At 46.2% G+C, this 19,947-nt stretch overlaps 1 protein-coding gene across 1 annotated transcript in view; it reads right to left on the reverse strand.

Annotated features, from left to right (window-relative positions):
- Nucleotides 1-19,947, reverse strand: part of LOC146790040 (alpha-N-acetylgalactosaminidase-like) — a 148,629-nt gene that overhangs the window by 21,720 nt on the left and 106,962 nt on the right. The window contains exon 7 of the mRNA XM_085628372.1: nucleotides 13,504-13,701. Within this exon, the coding sequence (XP_085484498.1) occupies nucleotides 13,504-13,701 (198 nt within the window). The remainder of the gene's footprint in view (nucleotides 1-13,503; nucleotides 13,702-19,947) is intronic.

Genomic DNA, 19,947 nt, shown 5'->3' on the forward strand with positions numbered 1-19,947 from the left:
TATGGTACATTGGATCATGGAAGGAAATGGGATAGGGACATGGACTTGGATAACAGAGGACAGGAGGGACATGGAGAGGTGCACCAAACTGACCCTGCAGGGCAGGCATCAGGGTTTGCAGCAGCACAATACACCACACAGGGCATGCAGGACGGGAGTGCAGCACAACAATCCATAGAAAGCAAGAGGGAGGGGACAGGACCATGCACATGGACAACAGAGAACAGAGGGGCAAGAGGCAATGGTAGCTAGCTGACCATAATGGACAGACAGGAGAGAAAGCTGCAGCATAACAGACCATAAAGGGCAGGAGGGACGGATCAGGGGCATTACAATGGAACAGACAAGCCAGGAGGGAGGGAGTAGGGCTGGGGGCAAGGGGGCAGGGCAGGAGCAGCAAGATAGCCATGGAGGTCAGGCAGGATGGGCACTAGAAGCAAGACACACCATGAAGAGCAACAGTGAGACTGTGATGGCATACACACAGACCATGGAGGGAAGGTGGGAGGGGGTCAGGGGCAGCTAACTGACCACACAGGGAAGGTGGGAGGGGCCATGGCAGCACAGAAGACCATGCATGGCAAGTGGGAGGGTTAGTGGCAGCACAATGGCTATGATGGGCAAGAAGGAGGGTGGAGGGGCATGCACAAAGGACGATGGAGGATAGAAGGGAGGGTCAGGACCTGTGCACAGACAAGAAAGTTCAGGGGAAGGGACCTCACAACAGACCACACGGGGCAGGCAGGAGGAGCAGTTGCAGCACAACAGACCAGGGAGGGCAGAAGGGTGTGGCAGTACAATGGACCATGTAGGACAGGAGGAAGAGGATAGGGGCATGGCATGTGGACAGGCAGGGTGGAGGTGGCAGGGACAGGTTACAGTCATCTGACAATGCTAGGCAGGTGGGAGGGGAGTGGCAGCTCAACAGAACACTCAGAGTAGATAGGAGTGGCAGGTCCATGGGACATGGTGGGCAAAAAGGATGGAGCAGGGGCATGCACAAAGACATCGGAGGGCAGGGGGAAGGAGAATAGGGGCAGCAAGCTAAGCACAGAGTTTAAGCAGGAGGTCAATGATGGGGCATAGAATTGGGCAATGGAGGGCAGGAGGAGTGGACTGGTACATCATACTAAATTGAGGGCAGTGGCAGCACATCAGACCATGCATGGCAGGAGGGAGGAGGCTAGTCCATGGATTCACACAACAGAGGATAGGGAGGAAGGGGATGGGGCAGCAAGCTAACTGTTCAGAGAAGGCGGGTATTAGGAACTTTATTGTTTTTAAAACATTGTGTCTGTGCGAACTACTTAAAATATGAACAAGTATGCAGCATATTCTCACTTTTATTCAGGAAGAAGAGGACGTTTGTGACTGCGACTCCGGGCTCACTTGGCAGAAACACCCCCTGACCCTCCACCCCCTATCGCAAAATGTAATGCCCGTGAAAAGGGTAGGTGAACACAGTGTTATATAGAACATAGTCCTGAGAGCACGATTGAAAATGAAAACTAGATATAGTGTATGGTATAAACTATGCACCAAAAAGTGTGATATAAGATGAACCGGGCGTGAAATATAATATGCAATACATTGTGCGCAATGACAGATTCATTGGAGAGCGCGAGATAGCACAGGCACTAGCGCGTGCTATGCGATATGCGCCTTGGAGTGTAATATGCACAGGGCAGTGTTGTGTAACCTAACTAGTCTCTAAAGTTGTAATATAAAATATGTGCTGGGGAGTGTAACGTTGCATATGCACTGTGACAAAGATATGGATCCCAGATTGTAATATGTATGGCATAGCACTGTGCGTTATAACATAGGCATCGAGAAAGGCACGTTAGATGGGGCAATATAACCCGTGCGAAGACAAGTGTGGCATGACATATTCACGGGGTGGTGTTACAGTGCACATGGGCTAGAGAGTGTCATAGCATATGCACTAGCTAGTGGAATACAACACAGAGGTGTGTGGCACTCGGCAGGCAATGGTGGGTGTAACACAGCATTGGGCTCTGTCAGGAGCACGCTGTGACTCTCAAGTGATGTTCGTCCCCTTTCCAGAGAGTAAAATAAAAAGTATTACACATCCGGCAGTGGATGTGTGTTTTATTAACCGTGAGGGGGGTTTCTTGCATAGTTTTGGTCGAATTTTTGTCGAATCCCCTTTGAATGGCTTGGTGTGCATGTGTATTAAATGTGCCCGTCAATAGCTACCCATGTTTGTATAAATAAACGACAAGGGTGTCTACCAGGATTAGGCACGGTAGGGCATCAGACATGTCAGAGCTTCACTAGTGGTGTAAATACATTCCACGTGGATTCATTGCATGCATAGTCGCCTTTTAATGAATATCACGCAAATCGTCATGGTGATAGGTACGTACGGTTTGTCCAGCATGTCCTAGGTGTGTCTATGAATATATATTTTTTAAAAATAATAAAAAACAGTGGCCGGCCCTGGGGATTGGGGTCAAAAAATATAATTAGGAGACTGGCCCTGGGGGATGGGGTCATCAGGGCAAACCAAACCAAACAGCCCCCCTTCTTAAAAAACTAAAATAAATAAAAGACTAGCATCGTGCCGGAGGCCATGCCCCCTCCGTGCAGCACTCTGCAAACGCGCCCCCAACAGGCATCTCCAGTATGCGCCAGGGAGCTGCGCTGCAGCTAGGTGTTCTGAGGCCAAGCCCCTTTTTACACCTCTCTGCAACGCAGCTCTGTGGCGCTTACTGGAGGTACCTAGTGGTCTAGTTTGACCCTAGGGACCCTTAGGATTCAAGGGGACTTAATCTCTCAACTTAGAACAGCCACAGGGCGCGTTTACACAGTGGTGAAGGGAGGGGACGGGGCCTGAGGTGACGTGTGCAAACACGCACTATGGCACGTTTTAAATTGGGGATATAATTTCCCTTCAATACTGAGGGCCCCTGGGGGCTAACTAGCCCACCAAGTGCTTCCAGTAAGCGCCACTGAGCTGCATTGCAGAGAGGTGGTCCAGGCCGTGCCACTTTTTACACCTCTCTGCAACGCAGCTCTGTGGCACTTACTGGAGGTACCTAGTGGGCTAGTTGGACCCTAGGGACCCTCAGGATTCAAATGAACTTAATCTCCCAACTAAAAATGGACACAGGGCGTGTTTACACAGTGGTGAATGGAGGGGACGGGGCCTGAGTTAACGTGTGCAAAAACGCCCTGTGGCCTGTTTTAAGAGGTAGTTTTAATCCCCATGCCCTATTATATACTAGGGGCTTACAGAGGAGGTCATGCTAATCACAGGGGGACCCCAACGCAAATTGTTCCCTAGTGTATGTAGGTGTTTTCACTGTATTCTAAGTGTCTTTTAACATAGCACTGGCTCTAGGACTGGTTAGTCAGACTCAGTTACCACCAGTATCCGTCTGAAAAAGTTGAGGGTACAGGATGATTTTGCAACAAGGCTTCTTTCTGCTCTTCTTTTTGTTCTTTCTGCACGTTATCCTTCTTCCTGCACTTATCTTCGTATTTGAGGACTTCTGTTGCTTCTTTCTGCACTTCTTTTGTTTCTTTCTGTGCATTTTTTCTTCTTTCTTCACATGTCCTATCTCTGTAGGCATAGTTAGAAATTAGCATTTAAAAAACCTTTGAAATTCACAGAAAAAACCATAGGTTTCAGGCACGTTATAGTTAGGAATTAGCATTTAAAAAACCTCAGAAATTCACTGAAAAAACCATAGGTTTCAGGGGTGTTATAGTTAGCTGGACTTTTCACTTGTACAAAACCATTGAAATTCCCCCGTTATAGTTAGTTCAGCTAACTATAGCTCGCGCGCCCGCAATGCACTGCTGATGACGTCACATATTACATCACTCATGACATGGTCAGTGACATCACTCATGACATCACTGATGACATCTCAAATGACATCACTGATGACATCACTGATGACATCATCCTTGTGATAGAGTGGCAGACCTCCTCTCACCCTAATATAACCTTTGATACACACATTCAAAAATAGAGACTAAAATTTTCAAAACAATGGACATACTAATACCAGTTACAACAACCTCTTCAGTAATTCTAAGATCCACATACACATCCACTCATTCACCAACAGTCCTATACAGTCACTCATACATGTACTCACTCATCATATGTACTCATACACCTATACATCCTGTTACACAATGCCACTCATCCATAGAGTTACTCACACACATAGTCACTCATGCTAATAAAGAATCAAACATACATTTACTTGCATATACAGTTATACACACACCACCATACTTACTTCTACGGAAACTTACACATACTTAGTCTTTTAAACAATCACTTATAGAAACACATACTTATTCATACAGGAACTCTTTCAATCTCTCACTCTCACATATACTCACATATATACACCAATAGTCACATATACTAGTTTAAAACATATGTAGTTACTCATAAAGACACTATTGAGACAGTCATTCACTCACTAACACACCCATACACACACTCATCCACCCATACAGTCCTGCACACATGCTGTGTTCAACCCATACAAACAGTGAGTCACTCATTCATGCACCTATGCACTACGTAATACCCCCCACCGAAGCATGCAGACACTCAGACTGATACTCAAAAAACCAACTAATAACCTATATAGACACCCATGTAGCTACTCACCAACCCATGCAGCCACTTATACACAAAGTGAGAGACTGATACAGATATTTACATATTTAAACATTACTCACTAAGCCATGTATTCACTATGATACACTTAATCAGTCAGTTACACAATCAATTTTTCAAAAACAAATCATCCATTTAGACACTTATATACCCATTTATTCTTCCATCGACCTTGAGATATACATATATAAAACATATTTAATTTTCAGAAAAACACACATTCACTGGATGATGTAATCAGTGATGTCCTCAGTGATGTCATTTGAGATGTCATCAGTGATGTCATGAGTGATGTCACTGACCATGTCATGAGTGATGTAATATGTGACGTCATCAGCAGTGCATTGCGGGCGCGCGAGCTATAGTTAGCTGAACTAACTATAACGGGGGAATTTCAATGGTTTTGTACAAGTGAAAAGTCCAGCTAACTATAACACCCCTGAAACCTATGGTTTTTTCAGTGAATATATATATATTCACGCACACACACATATGTATAAATATATAGGAGCTTTTTTAGTGCACCAAAAAGATCTGCCATAATGCCCCAGAATTCTAATGTAAGATGTGCACCCTTTAAACCCTTCAGCGCGGCGCGGATTACCGCGCTGTGCTGAAGGGTTCTTGCGCGGGCGTGGCCGTGATGGAGTGGTTCCGTCATCCGCACCGCGCGACCGACGCGCATTACGGAACCGCTCCGTCACAAGCATCGAAAGGGTTAAACAGTAGAATGTTCCTTTGTTTACCTTTAATCAGTAAACAAACCATTCTATAAATGTGCAAGCCAACAGTGTTACTCCAGGATGGCAGTATGTGGTAAACAAGCAATTACAGAAAATATAATTTTGCATTGTATACTCAAGCATCAGAAACTCCTGTCTTAAATAAAGTGATTGTTGCATAGATACATAACTGTGTATATTTATTGGCAAGACAAGGATGCTGCTTATGGTCGTTGTAGTGTCCTGGCCACAGAGGACACAGATGCAGGGTCAGGATTCTCTTAACCTTCTTTATTGCTACCTTCCTTAACTGATTCCTTCTCTCAACTGCCCTTTCCCAGGGCATGACTCCGCCTCCTCCCTTATCCCACCCTCAACCTGCCTCCTCAGCCGAGGAGGTCCTAGTGCCCAATGTTTGAATGCAATACTACAGTAGTGGTGGAAGCTGTTTTGGTATACTTGTAGTTTTCACCTTTTTCCAGCAGTATGTGGGGAACTTTGAATATGTTTTGAGCAGCAGCGTGATAAAGAATCCAATCACACAGGCTTACTTGTGTATATATGCAAACATACAATCTTACATACACACAGACGTGCAGTTTTACACATTTCATGGTAAAGGGTGTTCTACTCTACTTAAAAGTGATGACATCATACAAACACTGGACGGTAAGCTGAGGAAAAGGCAATATATGCTTAAGCAAAAACAATTGAAGACAAGGAAGCAGAGCGAAAGAAGGGAAGTTAAAAAACGGCAAGCTAGAGAGTCGTACTAAAGGAATCCAAACTTCCAGATAAAGACACTCAGGCCGTTGTGTGAAATGTGAAATCCAGCACATTAAATGAAGACATCTCACTGTCAGGATTATTACCTCTAGTCTATGCGTGCTGTTGCTGCAGAGGACCTAACGCTCAGCTTGTAACTTTACGGTCTGCACACTGTTGCAGTTAGCGCTCTAGCCTCCGGCTAGAGCGCAAGGGGGCAATACGCAAGTTGCGCTCACGTCGACGGACGTGAGCGCGTCAATATATAATAAAGGGGCGGGCGAACAGTTAGGCAGTTCGCGCCCAACGGCAATAGCGGTGTGAGTGTCTATTTATTGCGCACCGCGCGCGCCAGGCCTTAGACAGGTGCATGCAGGCGCTGCAGGCCCCCACCCACTACCACGAGGGGAGAAACACAACACTGGCGACGAAGGTGGGCCCCTGCTTCAATTTCAGAGATCTGAGCAGCCCTGGTAACCCACGCCACCGGCCTCTGAGCAGCGGACACACCCCTCGAGCCTGGGAAGGCCTCGCCTGGCGGTGCAGCGCACTGAACCTGCCTGTAACGAGCCACCGGCAAATCAAGTGAGTGGAGGACCACTGTAGTCACGGCAAGCACGTGGGTGGTATTTCGACGCCATAATGAGCGACACAGAACAGGCCGGCCCAGCATCACCCCGCGTCAGGGGTCTTGCCTCCGTTCAGCGAAGCCGCTGACCCCACGACAGCTGTCCCGCGATGGCAGACCTGGCTGGGCAGGCTAGAGAACTATTTTATTGGGTCAAGGGAGACGGATGGAGCAGTGAAACGATCCCTCCTCCTCCACTACGCGGGGGAAGAAGTGTACCTGCTGTTTAAGCACCTGCCTAACACGGGGAACCCAGATGACTACCCGGCAGCAGTAGCGGCTCTGAATGCGCACTTCGACCCCCAGGTCAACCCAGACTATGAACACTTTAAACTACGCCAAGCGAAGCAGCGCGAAGGGGAATCAGTGGATGCTTTCCACACGAGGCTAAGAGCCCTCGCAGACACGCACCTCGTAGAGGACAGGGCCAAAGAAGAGATCCGGGCGCAAATAATACTAGGAATCAGGAGTAAGACGCTTCGAGGGCTGATACTTCGCCAACCCAACATCACGATGAACGAGATCCTGGTCCTGGCCAGAACACATGACTTGTCAGCGGCGCGAGATGAAGAGATGGACCAAGCCTTAGTCAAGGGTGCCGATAAAGGGGTAGATGTGAAGGTAGAAAAGACGGACGCGGTGCGAGCGAAAGAAAGGCCACAGAAGCCCCGGGCCCGGCGGGCCCCGGCTCAAGCCCGGCAGTGTGGATACTGCGGGTATGACGACCACCCACTCAAAGCATGCCCGGCTAGAGGGAAAACATGCACCAACTGCGGCATCGACAACCATTTTGCGTCAGTCTGCCGGAGGAAAGCGCAGAGAAGCGGACTCAAGCGGGACAGGCCGCTGAGGAAGCTGGTGAGACAGCGATCACAAACGTCGCTGTCGTCAAAGCCGAAGCCCAGGAGGGGACAGACCAAGGGCTATCAAGACTCAAGCACAGAGTCCGACGATGAAGATGAAATGTACCTTGTGTCGTTCACCAAGGCCCTAAAGAGTACCAGATGACCGCAGCCACGGTGCGACATACTCATAGCCGGATCGGAAGTGAATGCCGTGATCGACACAGGCGCGTCCGTAACAGTGATGGGTGTACAGCAGTATAACCGCCTCAGGCCAAGGCCTGAGCTCCGACGATCCAAGGCCAAGATATACGCCTAAGGAAGTGACACGCCGCTTCCGCTAAAAGGCAAGATGACGGTAGCGGTGCAGTCGGGACAATCAGAAATTGTCATTGACATTCACGTAATCGACCAAGAAGTGGACACATTGCTCAGCGGGCATGCCGCAGAGGATCTAGGGCTCATCACGTTCCTCCAGATGGTCCAGGACAGGCAAGTCGAAGACCTGTTGGAAACATTCCAAGGCCTATTCTCAGGACTAGGGAAGATCAAGAGGCCACCGATACGCCTCCACATCGACCCCGCGGTACAACCGACAGCCCTCAGGCACAGGCAAATTCCATTCCACTTACGCCCGCTGGTAGAGGAGGAGCTCCAAAGGCTGGAGGAACAAGGAGTGATTGAGAAGGTCACAGGGCCCACAATGGTGATAGCTGAAAAACCACGACAACCTGGGAAGATCTGGCTGTGCATCGACATGCGCCTCCCTAACAAAGCCATCAAACGGGAGAGGCATTTCACTCCGACCATGGATGACATCGTGTCGGATCTAAACGGTGCCCGATGGTTCTCGAAACTAGACCTAAACGCGGGCTACCACCAGCTCACCTTAGCGAAAGAGAGCGTCAGTGGCCAAAGTCCGCAGCTTCCTGTGGATGGCCACTTATTGTGGGAGATTCATCCCGAATCTGGCCACCCTGGCCGAACCTCTCAGGCATCTCACCAAGACAGACGCAATGTGGCAGTGGACCAACACCGAGGAGGCAGCGTTTGAGGCGATCAAAGGGGCACTACTGGACCAAACCACACTGGTCTACTTTGACCCGAGCAAAAAGACCGAGATCCTGGTGGATGCGAGTCCTGTGGGGCTAGGGGCGGTCCTGACGCAAGAACAAGAACCAGGCCAGTGGGTAGCTCTAGCGTATGCTAGCAAGGCCCTCACAGACATAGAGAAACGATACTCCCAAATCGAGCGTGAAGCTCTGGCGATCCGATGGAGCTGCCGTCACTTCCATTTGTACGTATGCGGACACCCATTCACAGTGGTGACAGACCATCAGCCGCTAGTACCACTATTCCGAGGGACAGCGCCACACCCGCCCCCATGGATAGAACGATGGGCTATTGGCCTTCAACCGTATCACCTAAGCGTAGTATATCGGCCAGGGGCTAAAAACCCAGCGGACTTCCTGTCCCGACACCCAGAGAGTGGTAGCAAGCCCACGCCAACGGACAGTGAAGAGGAGGCGGAAGGTCACCTCAACATGGTGGCTGCGCTGACGTGTCCCCGTGCCTTAACTCTAGAGGAGATTCAAGAGGCAGCCGCCCACGACCCAGTAATGGTCAAAGTCAAAAGCACCATCCTCGAAGGCTCGTGGCAGCACTTCCTACAGACAGCAAATTCATGGTCCAACGAGAACAGAGACGACCTCCAACACATGTGGAGAGTACGCCACGAGCTGAGTGTAACCAGAGGAGGACTCATCCTAAGAGGCTCCAGAATTGTCATCCCAGCTGCCCTCAGGACAAGAGCCACGCAGCTAGCCCACAAAGGACACCAGGGGACGGAGAGAATGAAGGCCAGGATGAGGAGAAAGTCTGGTTCCCGAGCATGGACGAATATGTAGATGACACCGTTTGCAGCTGCCAATCATGCCAGCTAACCAGCGGAGCCCAACCACCAGCTCACATCATAACCGAAGAGCACGGACGAAGTCCGTGGGAGAAAATCAGCGTGGACTTCGGGAGCCTGCCAGATGGGCGAATCACGTTAGTAATCATCGACAGCTACTCGAAGTACCCGATAGCAGAGGCGTTGCCGTCCACCGCCTTCGTGCACGTGGGACCAGCCCTGGAAATGTGTTTGGGATGTTCAGATGCCCAGAGGAGCTGCAGAGTGACAATGGGCCCCCATTTCAAGGACACAAGTTTGAGGAGCTCTTAAAATCACATGGCATCCGCCATCGGCGCATCACCCCGCAGTGGCCCCAGGCCAATGGGGAGGTAGAGCGGTTCATGCGTACCATCAACAAAATACTGCGCATCGCTGTGTCCGAACAGGTAGACCCGGAGCAAGAACTGCAGCGATTCTTGGGGGAATACCGCAGCACTCCCCATTGTTCCACCCGCCAGGCGCCCTGGGCCCTAATGTTCAACTGAACTCGCAGGGATGGACTACCAATCGCCCCAGGCTGGACAGCACCGCCATTCAATGAGGAGAGTGCGTTCCGGAGGCGCCAAGAACGCAATGACTGAGTCAGCAAATCGCGAAGAGTCGTGCCACGAGAGATCCACATAGGAGATACGGTGGTTCTAAGAGAGCGACGGCCCGGAGGAAAGTTCAAGACACGGTACGAAAGAGGCTACTGGAGAGTAGTTGACCGGCATGGGACCATGGTGACGGTGCGCCGGGGAAGAGATCTGGTCACCCGGAACATATCATGGTTCAAGGTGGTGAGGAGGCCTGCTGGCGACCGGGAGGCTACGGGAGTCGACGAAGACCATGACTCCGGGGCCCTCCCAGCGAGTGTGCCCAACTCCATCCCACGGGGCAGCCCAGGGACTGATCCGGACAACACCGAACACCCAGGGGGCGAACCAGGACAAGAAGCTGCACCAGCAACCCAAGCCCCGGCCCCTCGGGGGGCCTCAAGGTATGAGCTAAGAGAGAACCCCAGGCCCAGCAGCCGGTTGAGAGACTTTGCGTGCCAAGTAAATGACGCCGCGAATTAGAAGCTGAACTGCCGTCAAGGACTAAAGTTGGAGAGGGATGTTGCAGTTAGCGCTCTAGCCTCCGGCTAGAGCGCGAGGGGGCAATACGCAAGTTGCGCTCACATCAACGGACGTGAGCGCGTCTATATATAATAAAGGGGCGGGCGAACAGTTAGGCAGTTCGCGCCCAACGGCAATAGCGGTGTGAGTGTCTATTTAGACAGGTGCATGCAGGCGCTGCAGGCCCCCACCCACTACCACGAGGGGAGAAACACAACACACACTGCAGGAGCGTGTGTGCTCAATAATGGACACAACTAAAAAAAAAGTTTTGACAGCGTTAAATACATTCATTCAAATTAAAAACAAACCCCCTCCATGGGCTCTGTCTGTACACAGGCAAAAAGGTATTGGGCAGGCAGTGTCAAAGTAAACATGGAAGACGGACTATAAAAACAGGAATTCCAACTAGAACAAAATGTGAGGAGATGACATCATGCAGGGCGTCAGTGTCCATTGCCGAAATATATCATATTCTTTTGGCACCATTCTCATCGTTGATGCAGCCCCCTTTGCTATAATAACCTCGGGCTGTGAATAGGTAAGCCCGGACATCCACAGTGGGCTGCTTTTCACTGCCTGATTCTGCTCATGCTCCACATTAGGGAAGGATAGCCAGATACTCTTAGAATTGCAAGATCGAAGCAATGCATTTTAACTTTGTAAATTAGAGGGGCGGGGCCCCTGCGCCCTAGAACAGTTACCGCCACTGCAATTGTAGCAAGGGAAAGGACTCAATTTTTCCCTTGATCCACAAAGTTGATGATTGAATAACTTTCTGGAATGTGAGTTTGCTTAGAAGGAGAAGGAAACTTAGTTGTGACAATTTGTTACTTGTCCCTTAATGAATGCTAGCACTAAAGGTTTACATGTGCACATAATGTGTGAACGAGTTTAGAGGCATGACATGGACATAAGGTTAAATCATGTATAATGTGAAATTCTGCATTTGCCTTCACAAAAGCACTCACAGAAAGGGGCTTGAACAGTGGAATTATTTGTAAACTGGCCGAAATATTCTAAAACAGGAATAAAAACGATAAATTCAGGAAATATTCATGTACATTTAGTGCAACTAGAAAGCACTGTGCCTTCTTTGTAATTGATTTAGGATTAGGACTGTATATTTCCTTACAACGGAAACAAACTCAATAACTCAAGAAAGTATTCAGAATGACTGCTCATCTGCTCCATCTGGGGAACATTAGAAATTGTGTTTTGGGTTCAAAATGCAAGCTAATTTGGGAATTTATTTCCACTTACAAAAAACTACAAATCAAAATCAGAGTTCTATTTGAGTGAGGAAGCTGTTGAGCTCGAGGCATTTGGTACTTTCTCAAAGAAGGATTTGAAACTTAACTCTCAATTTAAAATGTTTGCTGGCTGACTATCTTACTGGCTTTGCCACACTCTTTTACAAAAGGCTTTCACCAGGTCCTAATTGTTATTTTCCAGTGCCCCCAATAATTGCTGGCTAGATACTTGGCAGGGCCCCATTAAAGTTGTATTGCCCCTCCACTAATCCCTATTACACTTTGTCCAAATTCCCAGTTTGCAGGTTCTGCTGCTGTTCCTGCTGGTGACGGATCATGAGGGGTACGCAGACTAGCAGAAGGTTTGGCGACTTTTTAATACTTTGGAATTAAAGTTGTATTAGGGGCAAAAACGTTGAAATTAACTTTCTCTTTCAAATGAATTCACAAATTATTTCACAAGAGATTACCCAATCAGAGTTTATGTGGAACATAGATAACTACAAAAACTGTGCACTTGATTTGCGACATAGAGATTAAAAGAAGGAAGGACTATTTAAATTGAAATTAATTCCATAAAATCAGTTTGTGACACAGCATTTTAAAATCTTGTCAGCTGGAGGCTTTCAAGTCTTTCTGAAATCCTAAAATATGGCAACGGATTCTAGCATTGAGACCTACAACTTCCATGCGTTACAATCTAAATTTGGAATTCTGCAAAGAGAATTGGGAGAATTTATTGCAAGCCTTCCCAAACTGAAAAGTGCTAATCACTAATGCTAATGCTTTCACATTCCACAGATGCCCCCGCCTACTGATATGGGTGAACCGCTTAGCCACCACCACCATTGTGATTCATCCCTCAACTACATCCTGCAATCACAAAGGGGATACAGTGGGAATACCCTTAACTCGTTCTCCTCCGACTCACCCAATCAATGATATTTACTTCACATGGCCACGTCCAAGGGTTTCATCTTTCCTATAGCCATGTTCAACCTTTACATGGAGTCCCTCGGGACTCCACTCCCTGATAACAGCATCACAATGCACCAGTATGCTGAGGACACAACTCTGCTTGGAAAACTGCACTCCCGCAGACTCCAATGATTCAAACATTGCCTGCATTGTGTCCAAACCTGGATGTAAAGCAGCTAGATGAAACTGAACAGAGCCCGATCAAAACAGAATTCTGGCTTTTTGACAAGAACAACAACATGCAATAACCAGTCCAAACATGACAACGTGAATCTGGATGGATTTAAATCCCAACTTTTCCCCCCAAAGGTAAGACATTCAAATTCACTCTGGACACTGACCCCTACCCTCAATCAACGCATTTCCAAGACAACCAATACACCCTTTCCTATGCCCATCTTACTTCGCCTCAGTCATTCATCATTCACGGAGATTAAGGGAACGTGATTTCTGTGTACCAGTCATTTTCAATTGAAAAGTTTTTTTGCAGATCTCTCTACAGGTAATGTATTAAACTAGGATCAGTTATCAACAGAGCATGAAATGTAAAGTAAACAAAGTGAAAAGTATAATATTTGGATATACTTTGTACCTGAATGATGAGTCTTCCCTGTCTCCCGAGGGAATCCTGGTTGATGTAAAGCAGCAGTCGATTCTGCAGGATGTCGCGGGCACTGCTTGAGATTGTCCTTAGGTCATTCGACATAAAGAGTGGAGCTGCTAGGATGGCCCAAAGTGCCATCTGCGTTTTAGACTGTTCATAGCTTAGGCCGAAGTCACCAGTGATCAGCTGAAAGAGAAACAATATGCATCGTATTAAGTGTTACAATAGGGCCATGTTAAACCTGGATGCATCATTCATGCTGAAAACAATGTCAATTCGATATCTTGGTGACCCCAAGTAACTCTGTTGGATTCACATTTGGAGGATTGGGTCTAGGGCAAGGCAACTCACCTGGCTGCCTAGTATGACAAAATGGCAGCTTTTCTGCATTTGTAGGTTATGTTTTATGGTGAGTGTTACTGGGTGGGATCCTTGCAAGGTATGTAAACACCAACAAACCTCGAAGTGTGTAGATATTCACTTATGTGTTGCACTGAATTTCTGAACATCACAATGTTTCTGGCAATAGTAGGAGTCAGTGTGTTTCCAAGGGGCAGAATAGAGAAGAACACCCCTATATTTAAGGGGAGTGTATAGTGAGTACAGCCTCTCATCGCGACACTATCTCCTCATGGAGAAATTGAAAAAAATGTAAATGTACTAATGTGTGTGGGACATTTATAGAGGGAGACTGTTCCACCAGCTGAGAAACCTGTACCAGTAGGTTTTATTTGTTGACGTACTATAGAAAATCAACAACAATTATAGGTTTGCTTAGGTACAAGTCTCATCTCTTTGGAGTTCCACAAAAGTCAGACATGTGCTTCAAACCTGCAATCCTAAAAGAGCATATTTCTACATCTAACAGCAAGGACATCAAATTGAGGCCCTTTGACTGTAACAGTGGTTAATTATGTGTCACAATGCCTTGCACTGCAATGCACTGTATCAGTGATACACACAATGGTGGTTGACTGCCTACTCAGCAGGTATATAAAGCATGGTGCAGGGTTTTTCAATGGCAGATGCACTTTTATTCTGTCAATCAGAGGCAAAGAAGTATCTCTGGTTTACTTCACACTGTTTAATTTAACGATGTGCGCTGTAAAGCGAATACAAAATAATGAAGCACTGTTCAATCATAACCAATCTTCTAGTGTTGTGCAAGGGCACACCATTACTTATCACTATGTTTGTTTAGTTAAGAGTATATATGGAATGGACTGGCCTGAATGGGTATGAAAGCAGTTGAGGGGGAGGGATGATGCATGTAAAAAGGTAACTTTACATAAAGCATAGCAAACAAAGTCTAAACATAAAGAGAAGGAGATGATAGTTCTATAGTGTGGACAGCTCCTAGTGGGTGATGGAGCACTGAATATTAAGACAAAGGCTCTCATTACAAGTTGGGGTATTTCACCTGGGGCACTTATTTGGGGTGAAGGACCACCCATCGCAATCATGAGTCTCTGGGCCTGGATAATAAGGTCTTGGTCCAGAAACTCCAGACCTGATAATACTGGGCCCAGAGACACTGGGCCTGTTTCTTTAGCTGCAGAGGAAGCAGCATTGCCCAGCCCTAGTCTAAACCATGCAGCATTCTGCGGGGGGTAGATAGTGCTCTCCCGAACCGGCACAAGCGTGCCCTGCAGCGCCCCAAACCCACTTCAACACCCTACCCCGCTGACACTTTCCACCTGCCCAGAGTCAGATTTTTGTGGCTAAATTATTTTAAAAAACTGCACATAAAAGGACACAGTAAATCTAAGTCCCAAAAAATTACTCCCCATTTCTGTGGAAAAACCTTTATGGGCCACAATGTGATGTGCAGATAGCAGCCAGTCAACCAGTATCTCTGCACCAAATTCTAGCCATCTCATAATGAGACCCTTAGAGAAGTAAAACTAATATGTGGTGTAAACATTATGGAAAAGAAAAAGGACACGAATTACATACAGTTCTCATATGCTGTGAATGTACAAGAGCCAGAAAGTGGGCATGAATTACCTGTTACAGGGATTGTCCACAAATGACATTCAGCAGTGGCAGACAGACAAATGCACTACAAGTGACTATCACAAGAGCGTCGTACTTCAGCTCAAAGAACTTGTGGGGTCTTTGTAAAGTGTTCAATGCGGAAACAGATTACAAAGATATATTTAGCAAAAAGTGGGACTTCAACATAGACGGCAATTAGCTCATGTTGCTCTCTTCTGTGAGCTCGTGCTGGCTTTTACTTGCATGCCAAAATGCTATGCGAGGGAGCTGCACTTTCGGTTTCCTGGCCACTCATGCTGTTACAATAACAATGTACCCTTGCACTACTGGCAAATATACTTCTTCCCTTTACACCAGGTAAACACACATTTTACAGCTGAGTTATTTTACTATTAGAAGTACAGTATGAGCATATTTGGGGAGCTAGTGATAAAATAGTGGGTTTAGGTGTAGGTGGAGATTTTAGTAGAGGGATGCTGGTGTACGCTCGAGATTTGCTTAGTTTATGCTTTAGGGTGTGTGTTTAAGCAAAACATGTTTTTTCAGTCTCTATTGTCTCGTGAAACCCACTGAATCACCACCCCAGAGACAGTGGTGTAGCAAGGTGGGGGCAGGGGGGGGGGGGGGATCACCCCAGGCAGCATGAGTTTTGGAGGGATGTATGTCGTTACAACGCACACTTTTACAACGCATGCACTTACAACGCATTTTTTACAACGCAACATCCACTACAACGCATTCCATTACATAGCATGACACTACAACGCATTTTTAAAAACTACCTTTACAACGCATTCCATTACATCGCATACTACCTTTACAACGCATACCATTACAACGCATAATATTAAATTGCATTTAAGGTAAGTATTGGTTAGTATAGGGGTAAAAATTACTATTCTAACTCCAGGGGGTGCAACAGTAGGGTAAGTGTTGGATTGCGTTGTAATGGTATGCGTTGTAAAGGTAGTATGCGATGTAATGGAATGCGTTGTAAAGGTAGTTTTTAAACATGCGTTGTAGTGTCATGCGATGTAATGGAATGCGTTGTAGTGGATGTTGGTGTGGTAAAAATTTTGTTGTAAGTGTAGTGCGTTGTAATAGTTGCGTTGTAAAGGTTGTTCACCGTTTTGGAGGCACGGCTGCCCCCCCTGTTACTACCTGCGGCCGTACGAATCGCCAGCACCCCCCTCTTTTACCTGCGGCTGTAAGAACCACCAGCACCCTCCCCTTACCTGCAACCTAAGGATCATCAGCCCCCCCCAGATTACGTTTGTCGTGAGCGGCAAAAGCAGGGGCCGCCACAGGTGGCCTAAGGCCTACCTACGCCACTGCCCAGAAGAAGTGATCATCAGGTTACTTTCTAAAGCTAGAGCGGTGGCACACGACAAGCACTCTTGCAAAAGCTAGGAGTAGCAGTGGCATGATGATGTAAAACAGTGACATACTGGCAGACATATTAGTAGGGGCTTGCAACGCTGTGATCAGTGTTCAAATTCCTTTTTTGATACTAGCAATTAAATATGTAAAAAATGTTTTTAAAAAGTATGTGCCGGGGCCCCTCTAAGTAGGCTACTGCAGCTTGCACCACCCATTGCCCCTACCAATACTAGTACCAACACAACTACTAACCATCATAGCCTTACAAGTGGGGCTATTCAGATTATTCCAGGCCACTCTAAGCTATATGAATGGCATGGGCATCTGGTATCATTTATTTTGAATGTATATTGGATTATTAAAGACCAATTTATTGTGCTCATCTCAAATCAGACAAACATCCCCACCATGTGCTGGACCATCCCGATTGTCAGGTTGAGAATAAGAAGTAGCTAGTGCAGCATTTCCCAAACTGTGGGTCATAAGCAGATTTTCGGTGACTTGCTAAAGATGCCTTTTCAATTCTGGATTTATCTTGTCACATTTGCTGTGCTTTAAAGACAGAGTTAAAATGTCAGGCTGTGTCTTCTAACAAATTGCTGCTTATGTTTTGTTTACATGGGTATTGGTGTTTACAAACCTTTTTCATTTTGCATTCAAGGAAAGAAAAGTAAAAGTAATGATGTGACAATTTTGCTGGGGTACAGGGTGTGTGGAAGGATGTCATTTTTTGTAACACACAACAAAATGTAAATACCTGTAGTTGAACTGTACAAATTCAGCAGTTAGGAAAGCAGAAACGAAGTACATTTTTTTGTAATTCTGAAGTGTGATGGACACAAAGATATTAATGGGATCAAATTATACATTTTTAATGAAACACGATTTCCACACATTATCGTTAGTGTGCAATATAGTTTTTCCAATAAAACTGTCAAAGCAAATTTAGTAGACATTTACAATGGAAAACGTGCTGTAGATAATTGACAGTGCGCTACCACACGATGGTTTAGTTACATTAAAAAAATTGCCCGCTGTAATGTCCATTGAACCTAGAATGGTTGCAAAACTTTGCTCTACTAAAAACCGGGTTATGGTCCTAAAAAGTTTAGGAAGCACTGTGCTAGTGAGTTTGTTGAACAAAGTCAGAGAACAAGGACTTAAGAGCTTGCGGGTTCCTTAAGTAGTTTGCCCTTGCACAATGCATGTGAACTTCCTGAGATTACAAGGTCATCTCACAGGTATCTGGTGTGTATTGTGACAGACCGCTGTCTCTATTATGTAGGCTTTTCTCCGAGGGACATCTTAAGGTTTTTGGGAGCCCTGGGCCAAGCATACTTAGGGGGCCCAGTTTTGAATTTATGATCCAATTTCAGCTCTTTCATGCCATATTTGGTGCCATCTTTGGACGGGTGACTGACAGTGCACATGCACACTCGTCCAAATTCTAATTATGTTTACATGTAATATTCAAGGATGGAGATGTGGTAACATAGCAACTACTCTGTTAGTACTGCAAATAATCTCTATGCCACTCTCCCATTTCTCATAAGTGCGGTTCTGATTTGATCTTAAAGAAACTTTTTTATAGCTGTTGCATGAAACATCAACACAACATTTCTCTACAAAATGTCTGTAATAGACACTCACACATCACCCACATTGAAAATAAAGCAAAGGGAAACTGCATTTATGAATTATTCAAGGTCATCAGAGCGGAAGTCTCTGCAGAACAGAGCCAGCTCTATCAGGGGCCCCCTGAAAGGCTGAGGCCCTGGGCCAGAGCCTACTTTGCCCATTCCAGAAGGTGATAAACCCCTCTAGGATGTTCTGTGTATTTTAGTTGTAGCTGTCCTATTTTAGCTCTTAATTCCTCTATTCTTCTTTAAGGTTAAGGCACTGGCTGCAGTTTCAGTTTATTGTGGTTTATGAACTATACCACACCATATCAGTTTTTAATTTTAACTACCATAAGTAAGCATTGGCAGCTCGATTTCAGTGTACCTGGATTGTCAAAAGCCCAAAGATGCATCCTTACTATGCTCCTGAAATGCAACAGTACCAGCGGGCCTCAAAAAACAGTGGTAAACTGTACCTACAAAGACAACAAAAATTGCCTGGTACTACAGTCTTTCCCAGGAGCCCAAGATTAAAAAATAAATCCTTAGTTTCAACATTCTGGGTTCTGAAACAAATGTTCATGGAGCAACCTAGGTTTCTGCAAATCTTTTTGTCATAAGTAATTTACTTAGTCTGATCAGAGCTGCTCTCACAGCCCTTGTTCAGAACCTGTTACTGTTGCTATTTTAGACTCTTAGACCCATACTCCAGATCATGCGAGAGAGCTAACAATGCTCGAAAACGTGCAGACTAATGAAAGAATCCTGGGAGAGGTCTCAAGCAAGGCATGCGCCCCTTGTTCAACTGAAACAAGGTAGATGATACTTTATCTGATAAACATTCTTCCGCCTCTTATGTGTTTGATGAGTTCTAATGAATTAAAAAATTGTGTTGTCACAATAAATCTATCAGCCTGTCTTAAGTCTTTGAAATGTCACCATGAGAGTGGCAGACAGGTAGAATTTCAATCAGATCACTTAAAACAACTGACCTTATAAGTGGTTGCTATGTTGAGATGCTTTTGAAGCTATCAGAATGTACAAAGGAGAACCACAGGTTCCACTTTAAAGAAGCAAGCACCATTAATAACAATTCTGTAGCCAAATAGGAACTGAGTAGCGTTGCCATTGCACAAGTTGATTGGTAGTTTGTGTTCAAGGATGCATGTAAATATATGCAAGTGTATTCCACTAGGAACCAGACTCAGACGTGACGTGTGAATGATTCCCAGAGTTACTATTCAAGATGAAAGAGGCCTGTCGGAGAGGGATGACCGTCAAGATGACATGAGAGCTGTAACACAAAATATGCAAATTGGAAGCAGAATTGTCCTTGTATAATCTAGGTGAGGACCATTCTTCAGCGTTAGAAAAGAAAAGAGAGATGATCTGAGTAAGGCATTGCACACTAACACTACAATGTGCACATTCCAAC

Source organism: Triturus cristatus, chromosome 10 (assembly GCF_964204655.1).
Source record: "Triturus cristatus chromosome 10, aTriCri1.1, whole genome shotgun sequence".
Lineage (NCBI taxonomy): Eukaryota > Metazoa > Chordata > Amphibia > Caudata > Salamandridae > Triturus > Triturus cristatus.